The sequence below is a fragment of the Hippopotamus amphibius genome, chromosome X, assembly GCF_030028045.1.
Source record: "Hippopotamus amphibius kiboko isolate mHipAmp2 chromosome X, mHipAmp2.hap2, whole genome shotgun sequence".
Taxonomy (NCBI): Eukaryota; Metazoa; Chordata; class Mammalia; order Artiodactyla; family Hippopotamidae; genus Hippopotamus; species Hippopotamus amphibius.
In genome coordinates this window covers 38,305,515-38,329,624 of record NC_080203.1, presented here as the reverse complement: position 1 = coordinate 38,329,624, position 24,110 = coordinate 38,305,515, and the positions used below count along the sequence as shown (strand labels likewise).

The following is a 24,110-nucleotide window of genomic DNA, read 5'->3' as shown; positions in this document are numbered from 1 at the left end:
ATAACTTGGAGGTTTATATCCCTATAAAATTTGGCAACTTCCAAAAATGATAATTTTGAATTTGAAATCATTTCTTTTTCTCTGTACGGCACTGGATTTAAAGCTGGAAGTGGAAGACTTACTTCAACAATGGCCATTTTCGAATATAATTCAGGTATTTTCTTTGTATTCAATAATATTTTTACCCTTATTAATTATCAGGGAGACTTTAACGTAATTATGATGGAATCAAACAAATATAGGTGTCCAGAAATGATAAGAAATTCACCTGTAATGGAGGCGAGTCATGGCATAGTACTTAGACAAAAAGTAAATGATTCTTCTACCATTTATAATTGTGTTTGACTTTGGAATACATTTTTAACTTTACATGTAAAAAATATATGTCGGTCTGAAATTTGTGGAGTTCATGGCATTTTGGGCAAATGAACAAAAAGGTATCTATAGTGGCCAATCCATTTCCACATCTCCTATGTATAACATATAATATACATGCTTAATAATAAATGTCTTATTTCTATAATCTAGAATATTTGGGTTTGTGGAGTGGCTCTGTGACCTTGAGCAAGTCATTCATTATCCTGCTCTGGGCCTTTTTTTTTTTTTCCTATTTGTAAAATAAGACGTTAGGATTGAGTAGATCCTCACTAAGGTTCTCTTTTAGCTCTAACTTTTATGTTTATAAATTTACTCTCAAGTTGGCTTATACCTTCTCTGGGGTCAGAGAATATACTTAAACATTCGATTTGAAATATCTTTCTTGATAGCAGCTGATCCAGAGGTTAGAGAATTGAACACAAATCTCTTCCCCTTCCTACTTTCTACTAGAGTTGGAGTTAATAAAATTGTTGGTATTACCATCATGGAAGTTGGGGCAATAGCTGATTAGCTTTCACAGTTAACTGGCTGTAACAGTTAATCCCCAGCATAGCTAGGCCTCAACACAGCTAGTGAAATCTTAAGCCCAAGTCATAAAGACAATAACCCTGAGAAGATCTGGAAAGGAATGTACTGCCCATGAAATATGACACTGGTTTCTTTCAGTAGTAGAGATTGGCTATTATGATTTATACATATTCTCTCTTTAGAACATAACTGAGAGAAGACTGTATTTTGGACCATGGCTCTATCTCCGGCTACCCCTGTTTTCCAACAAATTGATAAAGTAACTGCTGGAACAATTAAACCTAGGTCATCACAAGTACATGCATTTGTGAGAAAGACCTACTTTTTTTTGATGAAATAGGGCCATGTATTGGTTTCTGGAGCCATCAGTATGAGTTAGGCAGGTGCAATTTATTATTCGAAGTGAATTTGACAATTGGGAAAGTTGAATCTGTAACTTTAGAAACCTTCCTTCTGGAAAGTAACCTGTTACTGATGTCAAGGCCATTTATGATAGTCCCACTTAGAGAAGCAGCAGAGAAACTGAATTTGAGTAAATGATCACTTCAAGTATGATCAAGGAATTATTTTGTGATAATGTCTTGCCAATGGATCTCGATGCAGCTTGTTCTCTTGGTCACGATTTCCCTGGATCTGAGCTTTGTTCTTCAACACTTCCTCTTGTTTCCCCCTCATCCCCAGTTTGTGTCTTTTTCATGTAGAATATTTTGTCAGTCACCGAAGTTAGGGCTAGAATGGGAATCAGTTCAAGTAACAGAAACTATGCTGTGAAAAACCATTTTGGAGGCATATTTCCATTGTTTGAGAATGCTTCATTTCACTTAATTTTGCCAGAAAGTATACATGTGAATTTAGATGGTTTCCTATTACTGTTGACATTTATTGACCACAAGAACAGAGTGACAACTAATTAAGTTTCTTACTTTTTTGAGCTACGCATTAATTTAATCACCAGGACCCAGACCTCAGGCTATTTCAGGTCATGTGTGAGACTGTAAGCTGGGGATACCTTTGTGCTAACGTTGGTAAAAAAAACACCCTTGTTTAGCAGGTAATCAGTCGGTGGTTACTGGGTCTAACATGATGACCAGATGCGTTATGGGCTTCATTTTTTAACCCTCACCTATGTATTCTGATGAGGTACTCTTAAGCTGTGGAAAATAATTTGTTTTGATGTATAATGCAGTTTTCTTTGAAGACAGTAGAATTTGGATCATGTTTGTAGTTCCATGAATTCACTAGGGTTGTTACGTTATTTATCTAACATGAGTTTACACATGCAATTCCACTGCCCCCACTGAACATTAAAACTGCAACTTGAATCAAATTATCTAGACCTAAAATTGTTTTTTATTGTTGTTTTATCAGAAAGCAATTAATTAAAATGAAGATCTGTTTTCAGATTCTGACACCTCAACAAGATGTCATTTTTCTGATAAAAAATCTTTTCAAATCCAGACTTTTATCTTAGAAATGCTTTTGATAGCATTGATGATTAAAACTATCAACAGTAGATAGGACCCTATAAATATACCAGCTAATTAGTTTTTCTTGCCAGTGTATGAGATGTAGTGACTATTGATTAGACTGCAGTAGAAGAATTAAAAAACAGTACACATCCTAAATACTAATCTCGATACTATCAAATTTTAAAATGTAAGCTAACTGAAATACACAAACACAGGAAAGGAATTCACTAACTTATTAGATATGACATATACTGTGGGGTAAATATTCACTGGCATACATTAGGAAACTCACAAATCTTTAAGAAACAAAAAATTCAACAGCCCCCACGATAAGGAGAAGTTGTAGTGTGTAAAAACAAAACAACACAAAGGCCAGTTATACCTAGAAACCACAAGCTGACAATTCTTTGGAGTCTATTCAGTCTCCCTTTGATGCTGTTCATTGAACCAGAATGGGCAGCGTGGAGCACTGAAGGGCAACAAAGATAGGCAGGTTAGTTTGCCTTATCTGATAGCTGGTGGGGACTGCTGAGCACAGCCCTCAGCCCTGTGGGGAAATGGTGTGAGATCCCGAGGAAGGTCAGGAATCTGTGCGGCAGCGACAGTAGCAAAGTGGCACCTGGAGCTTCAAGGAAGCAAGGGTAAGAAAAGCAAAGCCAAAGGGTTAAGCACCCGACTGCACCTCTGCTGATTAGGGGCAAACACCCCTTCAGTTGGTTGTGAAATGGACTTAGTGTTTATAGGTATAAAAAGGCAAATAATAGTAATAATAATAACAACAAAAAATGAAGAATGTGGCTATAAAAGATGGTGAAAACTATAGGAGTTTCGCTCTCCTCTCTAGTGGGGGGCGGGGGGGAATCATATTCTATGTCACCTCTGAGAGCAAAGAAATTAGAAATTTTCTGAGTTCCAGAACAGGTGATAACAGCTTGACTTAGAGCCGAGTTGTAACTTGTTCTTCCTGTCCATCACCCCATTTGTGCATGAGCAGGTCACACGCCTCTCCCCAAGTTTCAAATACATCTTCTGAGGAGTCTAAAAGTTTAGAATTTGAGGAGCAGATGCTGGATACGCAGTGAAGAGAGCTGGAACAGGCTAGAGGGCATTCACTGCTCTGAGCAGCGCCCCGGGCTTCACCTAATTCTACCTCACTGAGGTTAATTTCACTTTGAGAACAGGCCTCTGCTTTCCCTTTCTCCATCTGAGAATATTTGATGTCCTGCCACATATAATGCGGCTGAACGATTCCATCAGAAATTGTGTACATCGGCTCTGAACTGGGTTCAGACATATGACCATTAAACTTGGAGAACAGGAGACCCAGTTTCTTGAGCGAAGGACCCATGAAGGAGCGTTTGCTTGACGACTCAGATTTTGACTTCCCTTGGGCACCACCGACTCTTGGCATGGTCCTGATGAGAGGTGGCCCATGGCAGGTTTTTTTCTTGCAGCCTAAATGGAAAGAGACACTCTTGGATTTGGCCCGAGCCCCACCACTGCCATCATTGGTATCATCCCTCTGAGAGAGTTCAGTGCTGCTAGTGGAAAAGCTTCTCCTTTGGTGCTTCCTATTTCCCAAGAGGTCAAGCACTTCATATCTAAAGCTGGAAATGTCCTGCTTTAACTCCTAGGGCAAGAGAGAAGACATGTTATGTTAACAAGCTTAGTCTTTAGTCCAAAATAGCCACATAGGGTATCCTTTGGAATGTTCCAGGTTTTGCCTCATAGCAAATCACAAGGTACCAGAAAACTCTCACATTATTTCAGCACAAGAAAAACATATTAACAATTTTGTGGGCAGGGCTGGCCATTGGAAAAAAAAAGTGCAATTGGTAAAGTTGATTTCAGAACCTCCCTATCAGGAGCACACCAACAGACTGAAGTGTTAACTAACAATTGGAGGTATTAGAGTAGAACTCTCATTGGCATCTGCATAGAAAAGTACTACTGAAGGGACTTTCCTGGTGGCGCAGTGGTTAAGAATCCACCTGCCAATGCAGGGGACACGGGTTCAAGCCTTTGTCCGGGAAGATCCCACATGCTACGGAGCAGCTAAGCCCGTGCGCCACAACGACTGAGCCCACGTGCTGCAACTACTGAAGCCTGCGCACCTAGAGCCCTGCAACAAGGGAAGCCACTGCAATGAGAAGCCTGTGCACCGCAACAGGGTAGCCCCTGCTCCTCACAACTAGAGAAAGCCTGTGCGCAACAACGAAGACCCAACACAGCCAAAAATAAATAAGTAAATAATAATAAAATAAATCTTAGAAAGTACTACTGAAGAGGAAAAAGCTTTTAGGACTCTCAGGAATAAAACTAGGGAAGTGGAATGTCAGATGATGAGACTGCTGTTTTGGGACAAGGGACCTTGTTTATTCAAGTCCCTGTGAAATGTCTTCTATCTCTAACTGGCTGCCTAGATGCTAAATTGCTCTCATAAAAACCATCTTTGAAAAGCTTAAATCTGATCATGTCATTCTCCTGTTTAACACTTTTCAGTAACTTGTCACTGACTTTAGGAAAAAGGAAAAATTCCATACCGCAGACTACAAAGTTTTTCAAGGCCTGGTATGTGTCCATCTCTTCCATTTCATTCCTTCCTACTTTTTCCCCAGGCCACCTGATGGATATATTCTCTCTTGCCTCTGGGCCTTTGCATGTGCTATTTTCTCTATCTGGAACACTCTTCTCTCCAACTCTCCTTTATCTGGCTCCTCCTTCAAACTTCAGCTTAAACATGGCTTCCTCTGGAAAGCCTGCCTCGAATCCCCAAGTCCCAGCTGGGTGTCCCCCCATTCCTATGTCTCCACAGCAACCGGTACTGATCCTGTTAGAAGACTCAGTCATTCATCACCCTCTATTATTATTGTGTGTCACTCTATGAGAGAGCAGGGGCTGGTTTTATCTTCCTCATGACTGTGCCCCAGCACCTAGCAGAGTGCTTGGCACATAGCAAGCCCTCAGTTGATGAGTTCTGTGTATGGATTAGGATAACAGCCTTCCTATGGTCTTTAGAAAATACATATGTGCTCTAGGACAAGGTTTCTCAACCAACTGACATGTTGAGTGTGATAATTCTTTGTTGTGGGGGGCTGTCCTGTGCATTGTAGGAGTTTTAGTAACAACCCTGGTCTCTACTCACTAGATGCCAATAGCATTCCCAGTGTGACATCCAAAAATGTGTAATGGTAGGGTTCCATAAATGTTAGATTTAATAATAGATTTTTTGGTCTTTATCTTCTATCTCTTAAAGAAGGCCTTTAAATCTCCAAGCATCTTCCCTTCACTATTTTTCTTCTCATCACACACCCTTGCCATATCATTTAAAGCACTCAATTCCCATACTGAGAAAAACCCAGAATATTAACAGAATGCATATTTTTATTATTCATAAAGCTGATTGTGGCGTGACAGACATTGGTAAACTCTATCCATCTACTGGATGATGGATTATTCTAAGAGAGAGAATAAGAACTGTAGTTGGTTTTGCTGTATTATAGGCAGTTGAAATTCCATCACCAGAAACCTCAAACACTGTGAAGATTAAATGATGCTTAAGAAATGTGAAATGAGAAATTAAACCACTTTATGATCAAATTACCTTAAAATTTTCTTCTGTTAGTCCCTCATTTGTTTTAGAATTTCTTATCATAGCTGCCACATATCTTTTCACTAAATTCCTGATAACTTCCTGGAATTTAAACAAAAACATGAAGAGACATTCAGTTTCCTTCTTGGACTGTCAGTAAAATAAGAAACATACACAGGAAAGAAAATAGACTGTCTTTGCAATGGAAAATTCTCATGTGATCTAGCCATTTTCTACAAAACCCCCCAGTTAAGTCCATTGGCTAAATGAAGAATTACTATGTGTCTAAATTTGGTGGCAGAGTCGGCCAGTGAGATCAAATTTACCCGAAAGGAAAATTTTCCACTCAAGCATAAGGTAAACACGGATACACATTCATAGGATAATGAGAGCGGAACAATCCTTGAATGGTCACAGTCAATATCCTTTCCCTTCAGGCTGGATTAAACTTTAACCCTCCTAGTAAAATGAGAGCTTTTCTTCCTTTTTTAAGTTGAGAAAATCATGCTTCAGTGTCACAGAGTCTGCTGTTTCAGTGTCCACTAATTACATAATCGGGATACTTTTTCTTAGAGGCAATCTATAATCCTTTACAAGGATGGCCTCTTTTAACTTAGCCTCCTGGGAGTGGTATACACATGGTCACCCTGCTTTGTGTTAGTAATGGTGATGATGATAGCTACCACTTAATGCAATATGTCAGGCACTGTACCAGGACAGACAGACACACACCACACACACACACACACACACACACACACACACACACACAATCATACATACATACTCACCTCTCAATTCTCACAACTACACTTTAAGTTTTATCATCCCTATTTTACAGACGAGGAAACTGAGGATCAGTGAGGGTAAGTGATGTGTCCAAGTTCACACAACTAACTAAGAATTATTGTGCTTAGTCCCTATGAAGAAGCTTTACCTGGTAATGTTGATTCTGTATCAGGCTGTCAGCATGGCGTTCCTGTCATTGAAAATGGACAGAGAGGTTACATCGGCCCAGCAGCCCATTCACTCAAATATATTTCTAAACATTAGGACTAGAACATGACACAGGAGCTACTGCCTGACAAACCCCCTAAGCATCTGTAGGTTGGAGTAGTTTTAAGATGTTCAAGACAGGGAATGTTGCAAAGGAGGGAAAGGGAAAAAAACAGTTATGTTTACAAAGAAACATCATTTTTAAAAGCCTTACTGTGAAGCTTCTCAAGTTGCGCCTTCTCCGTCTACCATCAGGGTCTCTTTTGGGGCAGAAGGTGTTGTTGAACCAGTTACCAAGGTATAGAAATGACTTGGGGCTAGGGATGATGTTGAAAGGAGGTGGCAAGGTGCCGCCTTCGTCAAAGTAACTCATCCAGAGCTTCGTCCTTGCAAACTTCCACTCGATATCGGCATGATCCTATAAAGAGAGAAGTTGAAGGATTTGGGATGGGAAAATGCAAAATGCACCCCTGACTCATTCTCAAAGTTCTACTTGCTTCTACAGAGGGAAATCTGTCAGTAGCTATAAAAATTCAAATTACACTTACCTTATGACACAGTAATCCTACAATTAGAAATTTATCTTGTCAATATACTCGTAAAAAGACATATGCGCAGGGCTGTTCACTAGCACTGCAACTTGTAAGAGCAAAACAACTGGCAACAACCTAAATATCCACAAGTGCGAGACTTGTTAAATAAATGAGGCCACACCCACAAAATGGCTTATAATCAAACTATTAAAAATATAGTAGCTCTAGCAACACTTATATGTAGAAATACATATCATATGTATGCATTTGTCCATATATTTATAAGACCTCTAAGTGAAAAACGCAACATAAAGAACAATATATATTGTGTAAAATGATCCCATTTATCCAACTGAAAAACCCCTTTATACATGCTTACATGTTCTAGACAGATACATACTGAATTATCAACAGTAGTTATTTTTAAGGAGTGGGATTGGTATGGAGAGACTTTATGTTTTTTTTAAAAAATCAACATTATTGAGGTATGATTTACACAGAGTAAATTTCACCTATTTTAAGTGTTCAATGAGTTTTGATGAGTGTATATACCTGTGTAAGCACTGTATCAAGACACACACACACACACACACACAGGAATACATTTCTAGGAATTGTAAGATCTGGATGGGCTAATGTAACCCCCACCACAATCAGGATACACAGCAATTCCATCAAACCCCCAAATTTCCTAATGTCGCCCCTCTGTAATCAAACTGTCTCCAACCCTTATCCCCTGGCAATCACTGCTCCATTCTCCATTCCTTTAGTTTACCATTTCCAGAATGTCATACAAATGGAATCACACAGTAGGTAACCTTTTGAGATTGGCTCATTTCACTCAGCATTAACATCTTCAAGATTCATCTGGTTTTGTATGTATCGATAATCTATTCCATTTTATCGCTGAGTAGTTTTCTGTTGTATGGATGTACCACAGGTTGCTTATTCATTCACCCATTAAAGAACATTTGGATTGTTTGCCGTTTTTAGGAATTATGAATAAAGCTGCTGCGAATATTCATGTACAGGTTTTTCTGTGGACATAAGTTTAATTCCTCTAGCTTAAACATCTAGGAGTGATGTTGCGGGATTATGAGGTAAGTGTACATTTAACTTTATAATAAACTGCCAAACTGTTTTCCAGAGTGGCTGTACCATCTTTCATTCTCACCACTTGCTCTTTATCCTTCTTAGCATTTGCCAAGTTTTTAAAGTTTAGCTATTCTAACAAAATAAGTAGTGGTGTCTCATTATGGTTTTAATTTGCATTTCCCAAATTGGAATGAAGTTGAGCATCTTTTCATATGCTTATGTGCTATCTGGATATCCTCTGTAGTGAAGTGTCTGTTCATGATCCTTTGCCCATTTTTATTGGGTACTTCATTTGCTTACAGGTGGATTCAGATAGTTTTAAAATATATTCTGGATACTAGCTCTTTGCCAGGAAGGTAACTTGCAAATGTGTTCTCTCAGTTTGCGTGTTATCTTTTCATTTACTTAATGGTGTCTTTCATAGAGCAAAGTGTTTCAATTTCAATGAAGTCAAATTTATCAAATTTTAAATAGATTATGCTTTTGGTATTATGTCTAAGAACTCTTTACCTAACCCAAGGTCATGAGGATTTCCTCTTATGTTTTCCTCTACAAGTTTTATAGTTGTAAGATTTGCATTTAGCGCTACGATCAACTTTGAGTTCATTGTTGCTTAAGGGGTGAAGTTTACATTGAGGCTTTTTTGTTTTGTTTTGTTTTTGTTTTTGTTTTGTTTTTTGTTGTTGTTTTTTGCCTGTGGGTATCCATTTGCTATTTGCTGAAAAGACTATTGTTGTTCTTCCATTGAATTGTTTTTGCACTTTTGGCAATCAGTTGGACATGCTGGGACTACTGGTCATCCACATTCAAAAGAATGAAGTTGGACTCCTATCTCATATCGCGTACAAAATTCAACTCAAAATGAATCATAGTACTAAGTTTAATAGATAAAAACTATAAAACTCTAAGAAGAAAATTTAGGAGTAAATCCTCATGACCTTGGATAAAACAATGATTTCTTAGAGATGACACCAAAAGCCAAGGAACAAAAGGAAAAATAGGTAAATTGGAGTTAAAGTTAAAAACTTTGTACTTCAAAGGACACCACAAAGAAAATGAAGAGACAACTCACAGAATAAGAGACAGTAATTAAATATCATATGTCTGATAAGGGACTTGTGCCCAGACATTATAAAGAACAATTACAATCCAACAATACAAAGACAAATAAACCAATTTAAAAATGAGCAAAGCACTTGAATAGACATTTCCAGAAAGAAGACATACAAATGACCAACAGGCACCTGAAAAAATACCCAACATCATTGGTCATTAGGTATATTCAAATCAAAACCACAATGAGATACCACATTATACCCACTAGGATAGCTATAATAAAAAAAAGACATAATAACCAGTGTAGGTGAGGATCTATAGATCCACACACTGCTGGTGGGAATGTGAAATGGTGCAGCTACTTTGGAAAACAATATGGCAATTCCTCAAACCATTAAACACAAATTTACCATATGACCCAGCAATTTCACTCCTAGCTACATACCCAAGAGAAATGAAAACGCATTCTACACAAAGACTTGCACACAAATGTTCAGCAGCATTATTCATAGTAGCCAAAGAGTAGAAACAACCCAAATGTCCATCAACTGACAAATGGATAAACAAAATGTGGTATATTATTATTATCCAGCTTTAAAAAGGAATGAAGTATTGATACATACTACAACATGGATGAACCTTGAAAACCTTATGCTGAGTGAAAGTATATTTGTTTTGCTGAATATTCCAGTCCATGAACACAGTATGTCATTTCGTTCATCCATGCTTTACAGTTTTCAGCATATAAGTGCTATAATGTTTTGTTAAGCTTATACCTAAGTATTTCATTTTCTTTGCAACAATTTACAATGGTACCTTCTTTTAAAATTTCAGTTTCCAATTGCTTATTGCTAGCATATGGCTGATTTTTGTGTATTGACCTTGTATTCTGTGGCCTTGCTAAATGCATTTTTTTTAATTCTATGAAGTTTTAAAATAGATTCTTTAGGGTTTTCTTTATACAGAATCATGAGATAGTTTTATTTCTTCCTTTCCAATCTGTATTTCTTTAATGTTTTTCCTTCCCTTGTTGCATTGTCTAGGATCTCCAGTACAATGTGGAATGTAAGTACTGAAAGCAGATACACTTTGTTACTGATCTTAGAAATCTTTCACCACTTAGCTGTAGGTTCTGTGGTTCAGACTGTGCACCTTACACTCTATTCCAAGTTTGCTAAGACATTTAAAAATAAATCATAAGTGTATTTTGAAGTTTGTCAAAAACTTTTCCTGCATCAATTGATATGATCATGGGTTTTTCTTGTTTAGACTATTAATATAATGGATTGCTTTGCATTCTTGGGATAAATTCCATTTGGTTATGGTGTGTTCTTTTCATACATTGCTGGATTCAGTATGCTAATACCTTGCTGAGGATTTCCATGTCTATATCTATAAAAGATATTGGTCTATAGTTTTTAATTTTCTGTACTATTTTTTCTGGTTTGGGTATCAATATAATACATTATATATGTAATATATTTATATATAATTAAAATTAATTTTACTAGTTTCTTTTCACTTATTTTATTGTAGCTACTAGAAAATGTAACATATGTGGCACATATTTGTGACTTGCATAAAATTTTTATTGTACAGAATTGCCCTAGACTAAAGGTGTATTTAGTCTTTTGTTACAAAGCTTAAAAGTAGCCTCAGTGGGATCAAACCATTTTCAGAATAAAGCTCAAGAATATTTAAAACAAATATTTAATAGAAAAATATCCAGCACCCAACAAGGTAAAATTCACAATGTCTGGTATCCGATAAAAATTTATCAAAAATGCCAAGAAGCGGGACTTCACTGGCGCAGAGTGTTTAAGAATTCACCTGCCAATGCAGAGGACACAGGTTTGATCCCTGGCCCAGGAAGATCCCACGTGCCATGGAGCAACTAAACCCGTGCACCACAACTACTGAGCCCGTGTGCTACAACTACTGAAGCCCACGCACCTAGAGCCAGTGTTCTGCAACAAGAGAAGCCGCTGCACTGAGAAGCCCGCACACCACAACAAAGAAAAAAAAATCTATCAAACAGAACCAGATACAAATCAGTTGTATTCTATATAGCAGCAATGAACCATAAGGAAATATTAATTTAAAAAACAGTGTCATTTAAAATATAAAATCCTTAGGAATAAATATGACAAAAATACACAAGTTTTTAAACTGAAAATTATGAAAGATTACTGAAATAAATTAAAGAAGACAAATGAATGCAGAGATACGGCATATTCATGAATTGGAAGACTAAATATAATTAGAATGGCAATTCTTTCCAAATTGATTTAGAGATTCAATACAATTTCAGTCAAATCTCAGTTGGCATTTTTGAAGAAATTGACAAGCTGCTTCTCAAATTTATATATAAATACAAAAGATGTAAAATAGTTAATTTTGAAAAGAACAAATTGGCACTGAAGATCAATGGAACAAAACAAGAAAGTCCAAAAATAAATGCATGCATATGCAATTGACTTGCAAGAAAGGTGTCAAGGCAATTCAACTTGGAAAGGATAATCTTTTCAACAAATTGTCTTGGAAGAGTTGGACTTCCACAAGAAAAAAAAAAAAAGAACCTTGATACTTACTTCACACATATACAAAAATTAACTCAAAATGAGTCATAACTCAAAGGTATGGGAGAGCTAAATCTATAAATATTTTACTAATAAACAATTTACTATGTTTTTTCTTTCTTTCTGCTTGCTTTGAATTTAGTTTGCTCTTCTTTTTCTAGTTTCGTAAAGGTGGAAATTTGTTATTTATTTGAAATCTTATTTCCTTTTTAACATAAGCATTTACAGTTATAAATACTTCTGAGGAAATTTGGCATATATTGTACTCTACCTTTCATTCATCTCAAAGTATTTTCTAATTTCTCCTGTGATTTCTTCTTTGAATTAGTGGTTATTTTGCAGTCTTCTCTACTATCCATTTATGTGTGAATTTCCCAAATTTTGTTTTGTTATTGATATCTAATTTAATTCCATTATATTCCCAAGTATGTTTGCAGAACATTCTTTTTATTATTTTAATACTTTCAAAAATTTAGTGAGCCTTATTTTATGAGCTAACATATAATCTATCCTGGAAAATATTCAATGTGCAGTTCAGAAGAACATATATTCTCTGTTGTTGTATGGCATGTCCTATAGATAGATGTCCATTAGGTCTAGTTGGTTTATAGTGTTGTCCAAGCATTCTATTTCCTTTTTGGTCATTTGTCTAGTTCTGAAAGTGGGGTAATAAATTCTTCAACTGTTACTGTTGAATTTCTATTTCTCCCTTCAGTTCTGTCAGTTTTTGCTTCATGTATTTTTCAGCTCTTTAGATAGGTGCAAATGTGTTTATAATTGTTAAATCTTCATGATAGATTCACCCTTTTATTGTTATAAAATGTCCTTTGTTTTCTCTAGTAACAAATTTTGTCTCAAATTTTATTTTGTCTGATAATTAGTATAGCCACTTAGCTCTCTTTTGGTTATTGTTTGCATCATATATCTTTTCCCACTCTTACAATCTACTTGTATCTTTGAATCTAAAGTGTGTCACTTCTAGACAGCATACAGTTGGAACATGTGTGTTTCTTATACAGTCTGGCAATCTCTGCCTTTTAACTGGTTTGCTTACTTTAAAGCAATTACTGATAAAGTAGGATATACATCTGCCATTGTGCCATTTTCTATATGTTGCATGTCTTTTTTGTCCCACTATTCCTCCATTATTGATTTCTTTGTGTTAAATATTTTCTAATATACCTTTTAATTCTCTTGTTTCATTTACTATATTAAAAAATTATTTTCTTAGTGCTTGCTCCAGGGATTACAATTAACATCTTAAAATACAGTGTACTTTGGATGAATACCAACCTGATTCCAATCATATGTAAAAACTTTGCTACAATATAGCTCCATTCCTTCCCTCCTCCTTTGTGCTGTTACTGATATACAAACTATTCTTTTATATTTGATACATTTATACATTAGAAGCAGATCAAAACACTTGCATAATTATTGAATTATGCAGTTATCTTTCAAGTTAGAGAGAAAAAAAGCTCCCCCAAATAAGATTTGTATTGTCTTTTATATTTATCTATACAATTACCTTTTCTGGTGCTCGTTCTTTTTCTTTCTTTCTTTCTCTTTCTTTCTTTCTTTCTCTTCCTTCCTTCCTTCCTTCCTTCCTTCCTTCCTTCCTTCCTTCCTTCCTTCCTTCCTTTCTCTCTCTCTCTCTCTCTCTCTTTCTTTCTTTCTTTTTCTTTCTTTTCTTTCTTTCTTTCTCTTTCTTTCTTTCTTTCGCTACTGTCTAGTTTTCTTTGATTTCAGCCTGAAGAACTCTTTTAGCATTTCTTGTAGGACAGGTCTTCTGGCCATTAATTCTCTCAGTCTTTGTGTACTTGAGAATGTCTTTATTTTTCCCTTATTTAAGGATATTTTTGCTGAATATGGAATTCTTCGTTGGCAGTCTTGCTTTACACATTTTGTATGTGTCATCACACTGACTTCTAGTGCCCATTGTTTCTGATGGGAAATCAGTTATCTTTAATTTTCCTGCTTTCAAAATTTTTCTTTGTCTTTGACTTTGAGAGTTTGACTAAGAAGTGGATTTTTTTGTGTGTGTGTGTTTATCCTACTAAGAAATATTTGAGTTCTTGGATGTGTAGACTATTTTTGAGAAGTTTTTATTCATTATTTCTTTGAATATCCTTTCTGTTCTTTTTTTCTCTTTTCTACTTCTGAGACTCCCATTACGTGTATTTTGGCCATTTAATAGTGTCTCACAGGTCTCTTACAGTCTGTTCATTTTTATTCATCCTGTTTTTCTTTCTGATCTTCAGCCTAGACAACGGTAATTGAATTATCTTCAAGTCTGCTAATTCTTTCTGCCAGCTCAAATCTGCTGTTGAGCTCTTCTGGTGAATTTTTCATTGTTACAGCACTTTTCAAATCCAGAAACTCAATTTGACTCTTTTTTTAAAAATAATTTCTGTCACTTTATTAATATTCTCTATTTGGTGAGACATTCTCATACTTTCCTTTAATTCTTTAGATGTTTTCCTTTAGTTATTTGAAGATATTTAAAATAGCTGCTTCTGTCTTTACTAAAGCCAACATCTGAGCTTCCTCAAGGACAGTTCCTATGACAACTTTTTTTCCTGTGTACAGATCATACTTTCTCTCTCTCTCTTTCTCTGTCTCTGTGTGTGTGTGTATGTTTTGTAGTTTTTTGCTGAAACTAGACATTTTAAACTATTTAATATGATTATTCTGGAAATGTGATCCCCTTCTTCTAGAGTTTAGTTTTTAGTGTTTGTTTAGTGACTTTCCTTGACTGATTTGTATTCTTTGTCATGTGCAGCCATTGAAGTCTCTGTTCAGTTAGCCTAGTAGTCAGATAATGATTGCACAGGGATTTCATTAAATGCCTTGAATCATAAGTCTCTCACTCTTTGCTAATGGCTCTGTGTGTGCATAGTGACACATCTTCAATGTTCTTGCAGTTTATCATCTGTAAATGACACGTTTGAAAAGACAAGGGGAATTTAAATATGGACTCCAAATTATTAATTATAGTTTATCAATGTTAAATTTCTTGAGTGAGATATGGTATTGTGATAATGTAGTTGAATATATATGACAATATTTGCAGTGAAATGTCATGATATTGGCAATTTACTTTCAAATGTTCTAAAAAACTGTCCTTGGGCACCATCATACATATACAGTGGTAAGAGCTTTGTTTCAGAGGTCACATTAACTTGGGACTTATATCCATAAACTTTTAACTCACAATAATGCCAGATAAGATGGTTAGATAATATAGTCTCCACTGTTAAAAGTGTACAGTGTAAGGGAGAAAAAAATCTTTCTTTACTAACACATGAGATCTTAAAAAGGAGAGCTATGCTTTACAGTATTTGTCTTAGGGTGGTTTTTCAGTGAACATTCAGTCCATCAATGAAGCCTAGAATTTGCTCCTTGGCCTTTCAGATATTCCATGAAGGCTTTCACTTTGCTCTCCTAGGTAGCAGTGCTTAGCTATGATATTAAAGGATTAGCAGATTGAGTTCAAAAGTGGCATCAAGCAGAATAGGGATTTTTAAACCTGGTTCTGTGAATGAAGTTAATGGAGTCAATGAATCTATTAAAATTGTGTGAAATATTGGATGTTTTGCATTTTTCTGGGCTTTTGTCATATTCTCAAAGGAGTCTGCCCTCCCGCAAATGGTTAAGAGCCACTGACGTAGAGGATTCTGTTGATTTCTGAGATGTCCATTGTCTGTATCTGAACAGCCGCTAACCAGCTCTTAATGGAAAAATCAGGGATACCTCTATGTTCTCTAGGAGGGACTAAATGGCTTTGGGTTAAGTGAGCAACAAGTTCAAAAGGAAAACAAAGCTCTAGATTGACTTTAAGGTACTAAGTAGACCCACTGCTAGATTTTGTTATTTCATGAGTTGATACAGAAGCACATATATTACCATTTTTTGAGGTGTTGAAACATCGTTTATTATGGCATTGTAAAATTATAAATTCTTTCCCAAGTTACTTGAGAATTGGAAGAGTTACTGCAATGATTAGAGTAATAAATTTTATATGCACACATAACTATACTTTAAGTAAATAAAATGAATATATTATTAAATTAAAAACGAAAAGCATTAAAACTCATCCTCTTTTGCATTCCTGTTAGTTAAATCGTTTCAAGTAGTTCAAAGATAAATTGGGCTACGTGAAAACAAAATACACGGAATTACCATAGGAAGAAATTATATTAAAACACAGTTATCAAAATATTTTTTAAAACATGGTAATATTTATTACTATACAGTTATCAAAATATTTATATTTTAATATAATTTCTTTCTATGGTAATTCCATATATTTTGTTTTCATGTAGCCCAATTTATGTAGTTTTTTCTTTTGACGCTCTCGCTTTTGCTGCTCTAATCTTTTTAAAAATATAAATATATTTGACATATAACATTAAGGTGTACAACATTGTTGATACATTTGTATACGGTGATATGATTGCCATTGTAGCAATAGTTGGCTCTATCACATCACATAATTATTCTATTTTAATGGTTGGAATAATTAAGATCTAGTCTCTTAGCAATTTTGATGATTATAATACGATATTATTGTCTCTGTCACTATACTGTGCTTTATATCTCTAGGACTTACTACTAGTTGCAAGTTTGTACCCTTAAACAACATGAATTGTACACTTCTAAAAATGAATATTATGGTATCTGGATTATATCTCATAAAGCTGTTACCATAAAATAAACTCTCAGAAGAGTACATAGGAATAATTTTCATGATTTTATGTTAAGCAGTGGTTTCTTAGATATCACAGATAGCAATGTTGCTGTCCTCATCTTCTAAAGTGTACAATGCAGTAGTTTTTAATACATTTACAGAGTTGAGCAACTATCACCTCTATCTATTCTAGAACATTTTCATCATTCCTAAAAAAAACCCTGTATCCATTAGCAGTCAATTCCCAGCACTCCCTCCCCTCCCCAGAGCCCCTAACAACCACTAATCTACATTTGTTTCCACGGATTTGTCTATTTTGAACATTTCGTATAAATAAATGAATTATATAATATTGGCCCTTTGTGTGTGGATTCTTTCACTTAGCATGTTTTCAAGGTTCATTCCTGTTGTAGCATCTGTCAATACTTCATGCCTTCCTATGGCCGAATAATATTGTATTTCATTGTATGGATACGCTACATCTTTTTTATCTATTCATCAGTTGATGGTCATTTGGGCTGTTTCCACTTTGCTATTGTGAATAATGCTGCTATGAATATTTGTGTGCAAGTTTTTGTGTGGACATATGTTTTTAATTCTCTTGGCGACATATCTAGGAGTAGAATTGCTCAGTCATACAGTAACCCTATGTTTAACTTTATGAGGAATTGTCATACTGTTTTTTTTTAAGCTCTTTATTGGAATATAATTGCTTTACACTCTTATACCAGTTTTTGAGGTACACCAAAGTGAATCAGCTGTATTATACATATATCCCCATACCCCCTCCCTCCCGTGACTCCCTCCCACCCTCCCTATCCCACCCCTCTAAGTCCTCACCTATCCTCGAGTTGATCTCCCTGTTTATGCAACAGCTTCCCACTAGCTATCAATTTTACATTTGGTAGTGTATATATGTCTATGCTAATCTCTCACTTCGTCCCAGCTTCCCCTTCGCCTCCCGCCCCTCTAACCATGTGTCCTCCAGTCCATTCTCTGCATCTGCATTCTTATTCTTGCCCTGTCACTGGCTTCATCAGTATCATTTTTTTAGATTCCATATATATGAGTTAGCATACAGTATTTGTTTTTCTCTTTCTGGCTTACTTCGCTCTGTATGTCATACTGTTTTTTAAAGTGGCTGCACCATTTTACACTTTCACCAGCAATGTATAAGAGTTCTAATTTCTCCTCATCCTCACCGAAACTCGTCACAGTCCATGTTTTTTATTATAGCCATGCTAGTGGGTGTGAAGTGGCATCTCATTCTGGGTTTGATTTACATTTCCTTAATGCTGAATGACGTTGAGCATGTTATCACGTGCTCATCAGCCATTTGTATATCTTATTTGGAGAAATGTTGATTCATACATTTTGCCCATTTAAGAGTTAAGGGTGAAGCTTGGCATTAGAAACAGGCTAACGTTGGGGTTTTAAGATAGTTTATAGTGGGATGGCAGGAGTGATGACAATTTTAACAACCTCACGTCTCCATTCCCAAGCTATTGTCGAAGACAAAAAAAAAAAATCAGAATTCTGTGAAAGCAAAGCTAAAAGATAGTGCTAAAAGAAATATTGAACTCACTTTATTTCATCCAGATGACTAACTCATAACAAGCCTGCATGCTTTAGCTATCATCTATCTATCATCTATCTATCTATCTATCTATCTATCTATCTATCTATCTATCTATCATCTATCTATCTATCTATCTATCATCTATCATCATCGGTCATCTAACTATCTTTTAATTTGTCTATCCTAGTGTTAGAATTTACAAGTGAAATGATCGTCACAGGGATAAGTAGTGATATACTTATTGAATTGAAAAATGAAGTCATCCTTTTTGAGACAAAAGAAATATGATTTCACCAATTGATTTGGAAATGATGACTGGCTTTACTGGTTAGGCTATATGACAAATATTTTTTATGAATTGCTAAATCTGAAGCTCCAAAATTTTGGTAAAATTATATTTAAAACATGATAAGAGAAAAGCATTTCATAAAGAATGCTCTATTGGTTAAGCTGTATTAAAATTAATAAAATTTCTATTTTCCATTTCATGAACTTTGTTTAGTATGTTGGGTTAAACAAAATGTCTCTAGGTAACATAGTAACTGGTGCATTTAATAATTATTTGGCAAATCTTAGTAAAGCCTTTTTGGATTTATCCCCAAATTTAGCACCTTAAAACAACAAATATTTATTATCTTACAGTTTCTGTGGGCCAGAAATTTGGGTGTGGCGAGTTGTGTGCCTCTGGCTCAAGATCTCTCACAATGGTATAATCCAGTTGTTGGCCAAAGGTGGGGTCTCATCAGAATCCTGAACTGAGGGAGCATTCTCTTTCAAGCTCGCTCACATGGTTGTATGGTTGCTGACAGGATTCGGTCCCTTGTGGGCTGTTGGACTGAGGACCTTAGTCTCTTACTGGCTATTGGCCAGAGACCTCTCTCAGTTCTTTCCAGGGTGGGTCTCTCCGTCAGCCAGCTCATAAAATGGCAGCAGGCTTCCCTCAGAGGATGTGAGAGAGAAAGGCCATCGTTATAACCTAATCTCTCAAGTGACATCACTTTTGCCATAATCTATTTGCTAGAAGTGAGGCCATAGGTCCAGCCCACATTCAAGAGGAAAAGATTGTGTAAGGACTCAAATAACAGGAAGTGGGTATCACTGGGGCCCATCTCAGAAGCTTCCTTCCACTCACTTTCCAGAAACTGAGAAACTGAATAACGGTAATCTTGGGTAAAAATCTTTTTCTAAGTCATGTGGTTTCTAATTCATTGCCTTCAGTAAAATTTAAGTAGAACCTAAGCAAGTTTTCAGAAGATAGGTTGTTAAAAGTATTATTTTATGAAAAATCATTGTATAACTTTTTGGCACTAACTCAGAATTCAAGAATATTGAGTGACAATGGCATAATAAAACTCTATTCATTCATATATGCTTATTGATATGAAAAAGGTTTCTTAGCACTTTTATAAAAATGGAAACTAAATATATAATTTATGCTGAATCTTGTTCCTGAATATTACTCAATATTCTGTAGCTATAATAACTAGTTGGAAGAAAAGCCCCACTCACATCTTTAAGAAATACATTTCCAGTAAAAATGTATTTTTATGTCTAATTGTTATTTATTGAAATTTTTATTATATTTGTGTTCTTTTGAGCAGTTTCGTACTACTAATAATTGAATAATAACTATATTCAGAAGAAATGTTTCAACATTTATTACCTCTTGGCAACAGAAAATAAAAAATTAAAATTCAATTTATACTTTTGTTAGGAAGAAATATAAGGTTATCAATAAATTAAAAAGACTTTAAAATCCCCCAAATTTATAACATATATATAAAATCCCTAAGGGGAGTTGAATGGAAATAAGAATTCAAGGAGAGAAAGGAATGGTGTAAACTCTCTGCCCTTAAAGAAAGAAGAGTTTAGCCATTTATTTTTTAAATATGTCGTTATGAGTAACAAATCACTATAGTATACAGATTCCATTGGATACATTTAGATGAGTAATTGGATAGTTTTATTTTAAATGTCAATGTTTACCATATTCCAGAAATTACATCCTTTGCAACTGTTTAAACTTATGACGAAAAATCTAGATGTCAACCTAAGAATATATAAAATACACAGATTTTTTTCTCTGTAAATTTATTAGCAGGTGTGCCTGCAGAAGGTCTGAATGCCCTTGATAAGACCTTGAACTAAGACACACTTATGGCTCTAGTAAATATCACAGTCCTGAAATCCTGCCTTGGGAGACAATATTGTTGTAGGCAACGTGGAATGCAGAGGAAGACAGGAGGCAAGGGCAATATGAAATGGTGAGAAAGAGCAGGGGTTGTGGAGTAAAACAAAACAGGGTGTGAAATACTTGTCTGCTACTTATTAGCTGTGTGACCTCAGAGCAATCAATCCATATCTGAGTCATGGTTTTCTCAACTGTTAAAGGAAAATCCCTACCATCCTGAATTGTTGTAGAAGTCAATGCGAAATGCCTAGGCTACTGCTGGGTATATAGTTAAGACCTATATAACTGTTGATTCCTTCTCCTACATTTCTGAGCCTATAATATCAGAAACAAACTTTGAATTTCATTCTACCCTTTGGTGGCCCAGAATAGCTAGTCTTTCGTCGTGGAATGTTTCTCTAGCTCTTGAAATAAAGTAGGTACTTGACAAGTATTTCTTAAATGAAGTGAGTCAGATTTTTAAACACAGGGTCTCTAGATTCTTGGAGAATGATGGTATAGCTCCCATGGGTATTTGGCTATTTTCTAATAAACTGGGCTGGATGTCCTGGTATCTGGAAATGGTCTTGCTGTTTTTAATTTTTTTAAATCCCTATGTGAGTTAGCTTTTTCTTTGTTTGTATGTGTTTTAAACAATAAGCAGTTAGGTCCTTTAAAAATAGTTTTCTAAATGTCTAATGATTTTGACAAAGAATAGAAACATGCAATGGGCCAAGTTATAAACCATAGGTTTTTTTGTTTTTGTTTTTATTTATTCATTTATTTTTAGCTTAAGAGGCTTTCTGGTGCCCACTCATTGTACCTACTCAAATCAGGTGAGGATATAATTTTGTCTAAACATTTTAAAAACAGCTCAAGGACCCCAGCTGATACGATTCTATTACCCTTATGCTCAGGTGACCTCAAATTAGGACTTACTATTAATAGTTAGCGGAGAAGTTATTGCAAATTATCCTCTCATCAGTCTTTTCCCACTCATTTGTAATGTATCAATCCATTCTCTATCCATTTATCCACTTTTAAAATTTAAAAAATTTTTACTTTTATTGAAGTATAGTTGATTTACAATATTGTGCTAGTTTTGGGTATATAGCAAAGTGATTTGGTTATATGTGTGTGTGTGTGTGTATACCTGTATTCTTTTATTGATTCTTTTCCATTATAGTTTATTACAAGATATTGAATATAGTTCCCTGTGTTATACGGTAGGTCCTTCTTGTTTCTCTGTTTTATATCTAGTAGTGTGCATCTGTTAATCCCACACTCCCAATTTATCCCTCCCCTCCCTTCCCCTTTGGTAACCGTAAGCTTGTTTTTTAATGTCCATGAGTCTGTTTCTGTTTTGTGAATAAGTACATTTGTAATATTTTCAGATTCCACATATAAGTGATATATTTGTCTTTCTCTGTCTGACTTGCTTCACTTATTATGATGATCTCTAGGTCCATCCATGTCGCTGCCAATGGCATTATTTCATTCTTTTTTTTTTTAAGAACTTTTATTGAGATACAGTTAACAGACAATAAACTGCATATATTTAGAGTGTACAATTTGGTACCCCAATCTCCCAGTTCATTCCTCCCAACCCTCCCCACTTTCCCCACTTGGTGTCCATATGTTTGTTCTCTGCATCTGTGTCTCTATTTCTGCCTTGCAAACCGGTTGAGTTATATCATTTTTCTATAGTCCACATATGTGTTAATATGTGATATTTGTTTTTCTCTTTCTGACTCACTTCACTCTGTATGACAGTCTCTAGGTCTATCCACCTCATTACATATAGTTCAATTTCGTTCCTTTTTATGGCTGAGTAATATTCCACTGTATATATGTGCCACATCTTCTTTATCCATTCCTCTGTTGATGGACATTTAGGTTGCTTCCACATCCTGGCTATTGTAAATAGTGCTGCAATGAACACTGGAGCACATGTGTCTTTTTGAATTATGGTGTTCTCTGGGTATATGCCCAGTAGCGGGATTGCTGGGTCATATGGTAGTTCTATTTTTAGTTGTGCAAGGAACCTCCATACTGTTCTCCATAGTCACTGTATCAATTTACATTCCCACTAACAGTGCAAGAGCATTCCCTTTTTATTTCATTCTTTTTTTATGGCTGAGTAATATTCCTTTGTATGTATGTACCACACCTTTTTCCACTCATCTGTCGATGGACACTTAGGTTGCTTTCATGTCTTGGCTATTGTAAAGAGTGCTGCTATGAACATTGGGGTGCATGCATCTTTTCAAATTAGAGCTTTTGTCTTTTCTGAATATATGCTCAGGAGTGGGATTGCTGGATCATATAGTAACTCTGTTTTTAGTTTTTAAAGGAACCTCTATACTGTTCTCCATAGTGTCTGCACCAATTTCCATTCCCACCATTCAGTTTTTGATTCTTGTGTTGAACAACTACTATATTCCAGGTACTCTGCTAGATGCTGGGTATAGTGAGATGACTGTCCTCTAATGGTGGTGGGAATACCACATAGAACACAATTAGAATACAGAGGTAGCACCTGAATCCTGAAGACTGGGAAATAACAGACCACCTGGCAGGATTGGTTAAATAGTGTGAGCTGTAAAGTGATGAATAAGATACTTACTCATTCAGACGTTCATTCGTTCAACCAGTATATATCGACTGCCTGCTAGGTGTGAGGTGGGATTTTAGCAGTGAACAACATGGATAACATTATAATTTGGCATGTGGAAATCTGTTCTCTTTTCACCGCTTGATCTGCTTTGAATTGCAAGATTACAGATGTGGTTTTTGTAGTCATTTGTCTAAAACTTCACTAAATGTATGATGCCCAAGAGATTTTCATTCATCCTTATGGAGCTAGCTTTTCACCTTATATGATACACAAATCAGACATTGACTTTTTAAAATTTTCAGTGTTTGGTGATGATGCCTTTTCCCACACTTTGCCCTACCCTCTCTACCCAACTATGACTTTTGAACGTTCTTGAAGATCATCAGCCCCTGGCTGGGTGCTTTTGTATAAAACATAACCTACACAATCATAGGCTGTGGTCCTTCCTCTTCCACGTTTCCAAAATTTTCAGGACTTTTGTGCTACCATAATGTCACCTTAATGACACATAGCCTTACATATATGTTCTAAACATGTGTGTGTCCTGCATTGCCTTTGATGACGTCAGCTCCTGTAGAACAGGCGAGGGCTTCTATTTAGCTGCTTTCGCAGTGCCAGTGTAATGTACTGTGACTGTAGATCATACCCTCAAATGTTGACTTGCTCAGATTCTGAACACATGGCCACAGCTAGGTCAAATGAACATGTCTGTTCAATTTCACATTCCTCAACAAATCCCAGCTCAAGGTTAGTTTTCTTGCAATCAAACTACAATACTGATTTCTTACCAGCTTTTGATAAATTCCTAGGCACTCTCTCAGATCTCCT

The 24,110-nt window shown here is 35.7% G+C and overlaps 1 protein-coding gene across 1 annotated transcript in view; it reads right to left on the bottom strand.

The window, feature by feature from the left end:
• Positions 1–3,312: 3,312 nt before the first annotated feature.
• Positions 3,313–24,110, bottom strand: part of TRPC5 (transient receptor potential cation channel subfamily C member 5) — a 129,414-nt gene continuing 108,616 nt past the window's right edge. The window contains exons 7-10 of the mRNA XM_057718472.1: positions 7,178–7,381; positions 6,905–6,946; positions 5,980–6,069; positions 3,313–4,005 (exon numbers count right to left, since the gene is read on the bottom strand). Coding sequence (XP_057574455.1) covers positions 3,313–4,005; positions 5,980–6,069; positions 6,905–6,946; positions 7,178–7,381 — 1,029 coding nt within the window. The remainder of the gene's footprint in view (positions 4,006–5,979; positions 6,070–6,904; positions 6,947–7,177; positions 7,382–24,110) is intronic.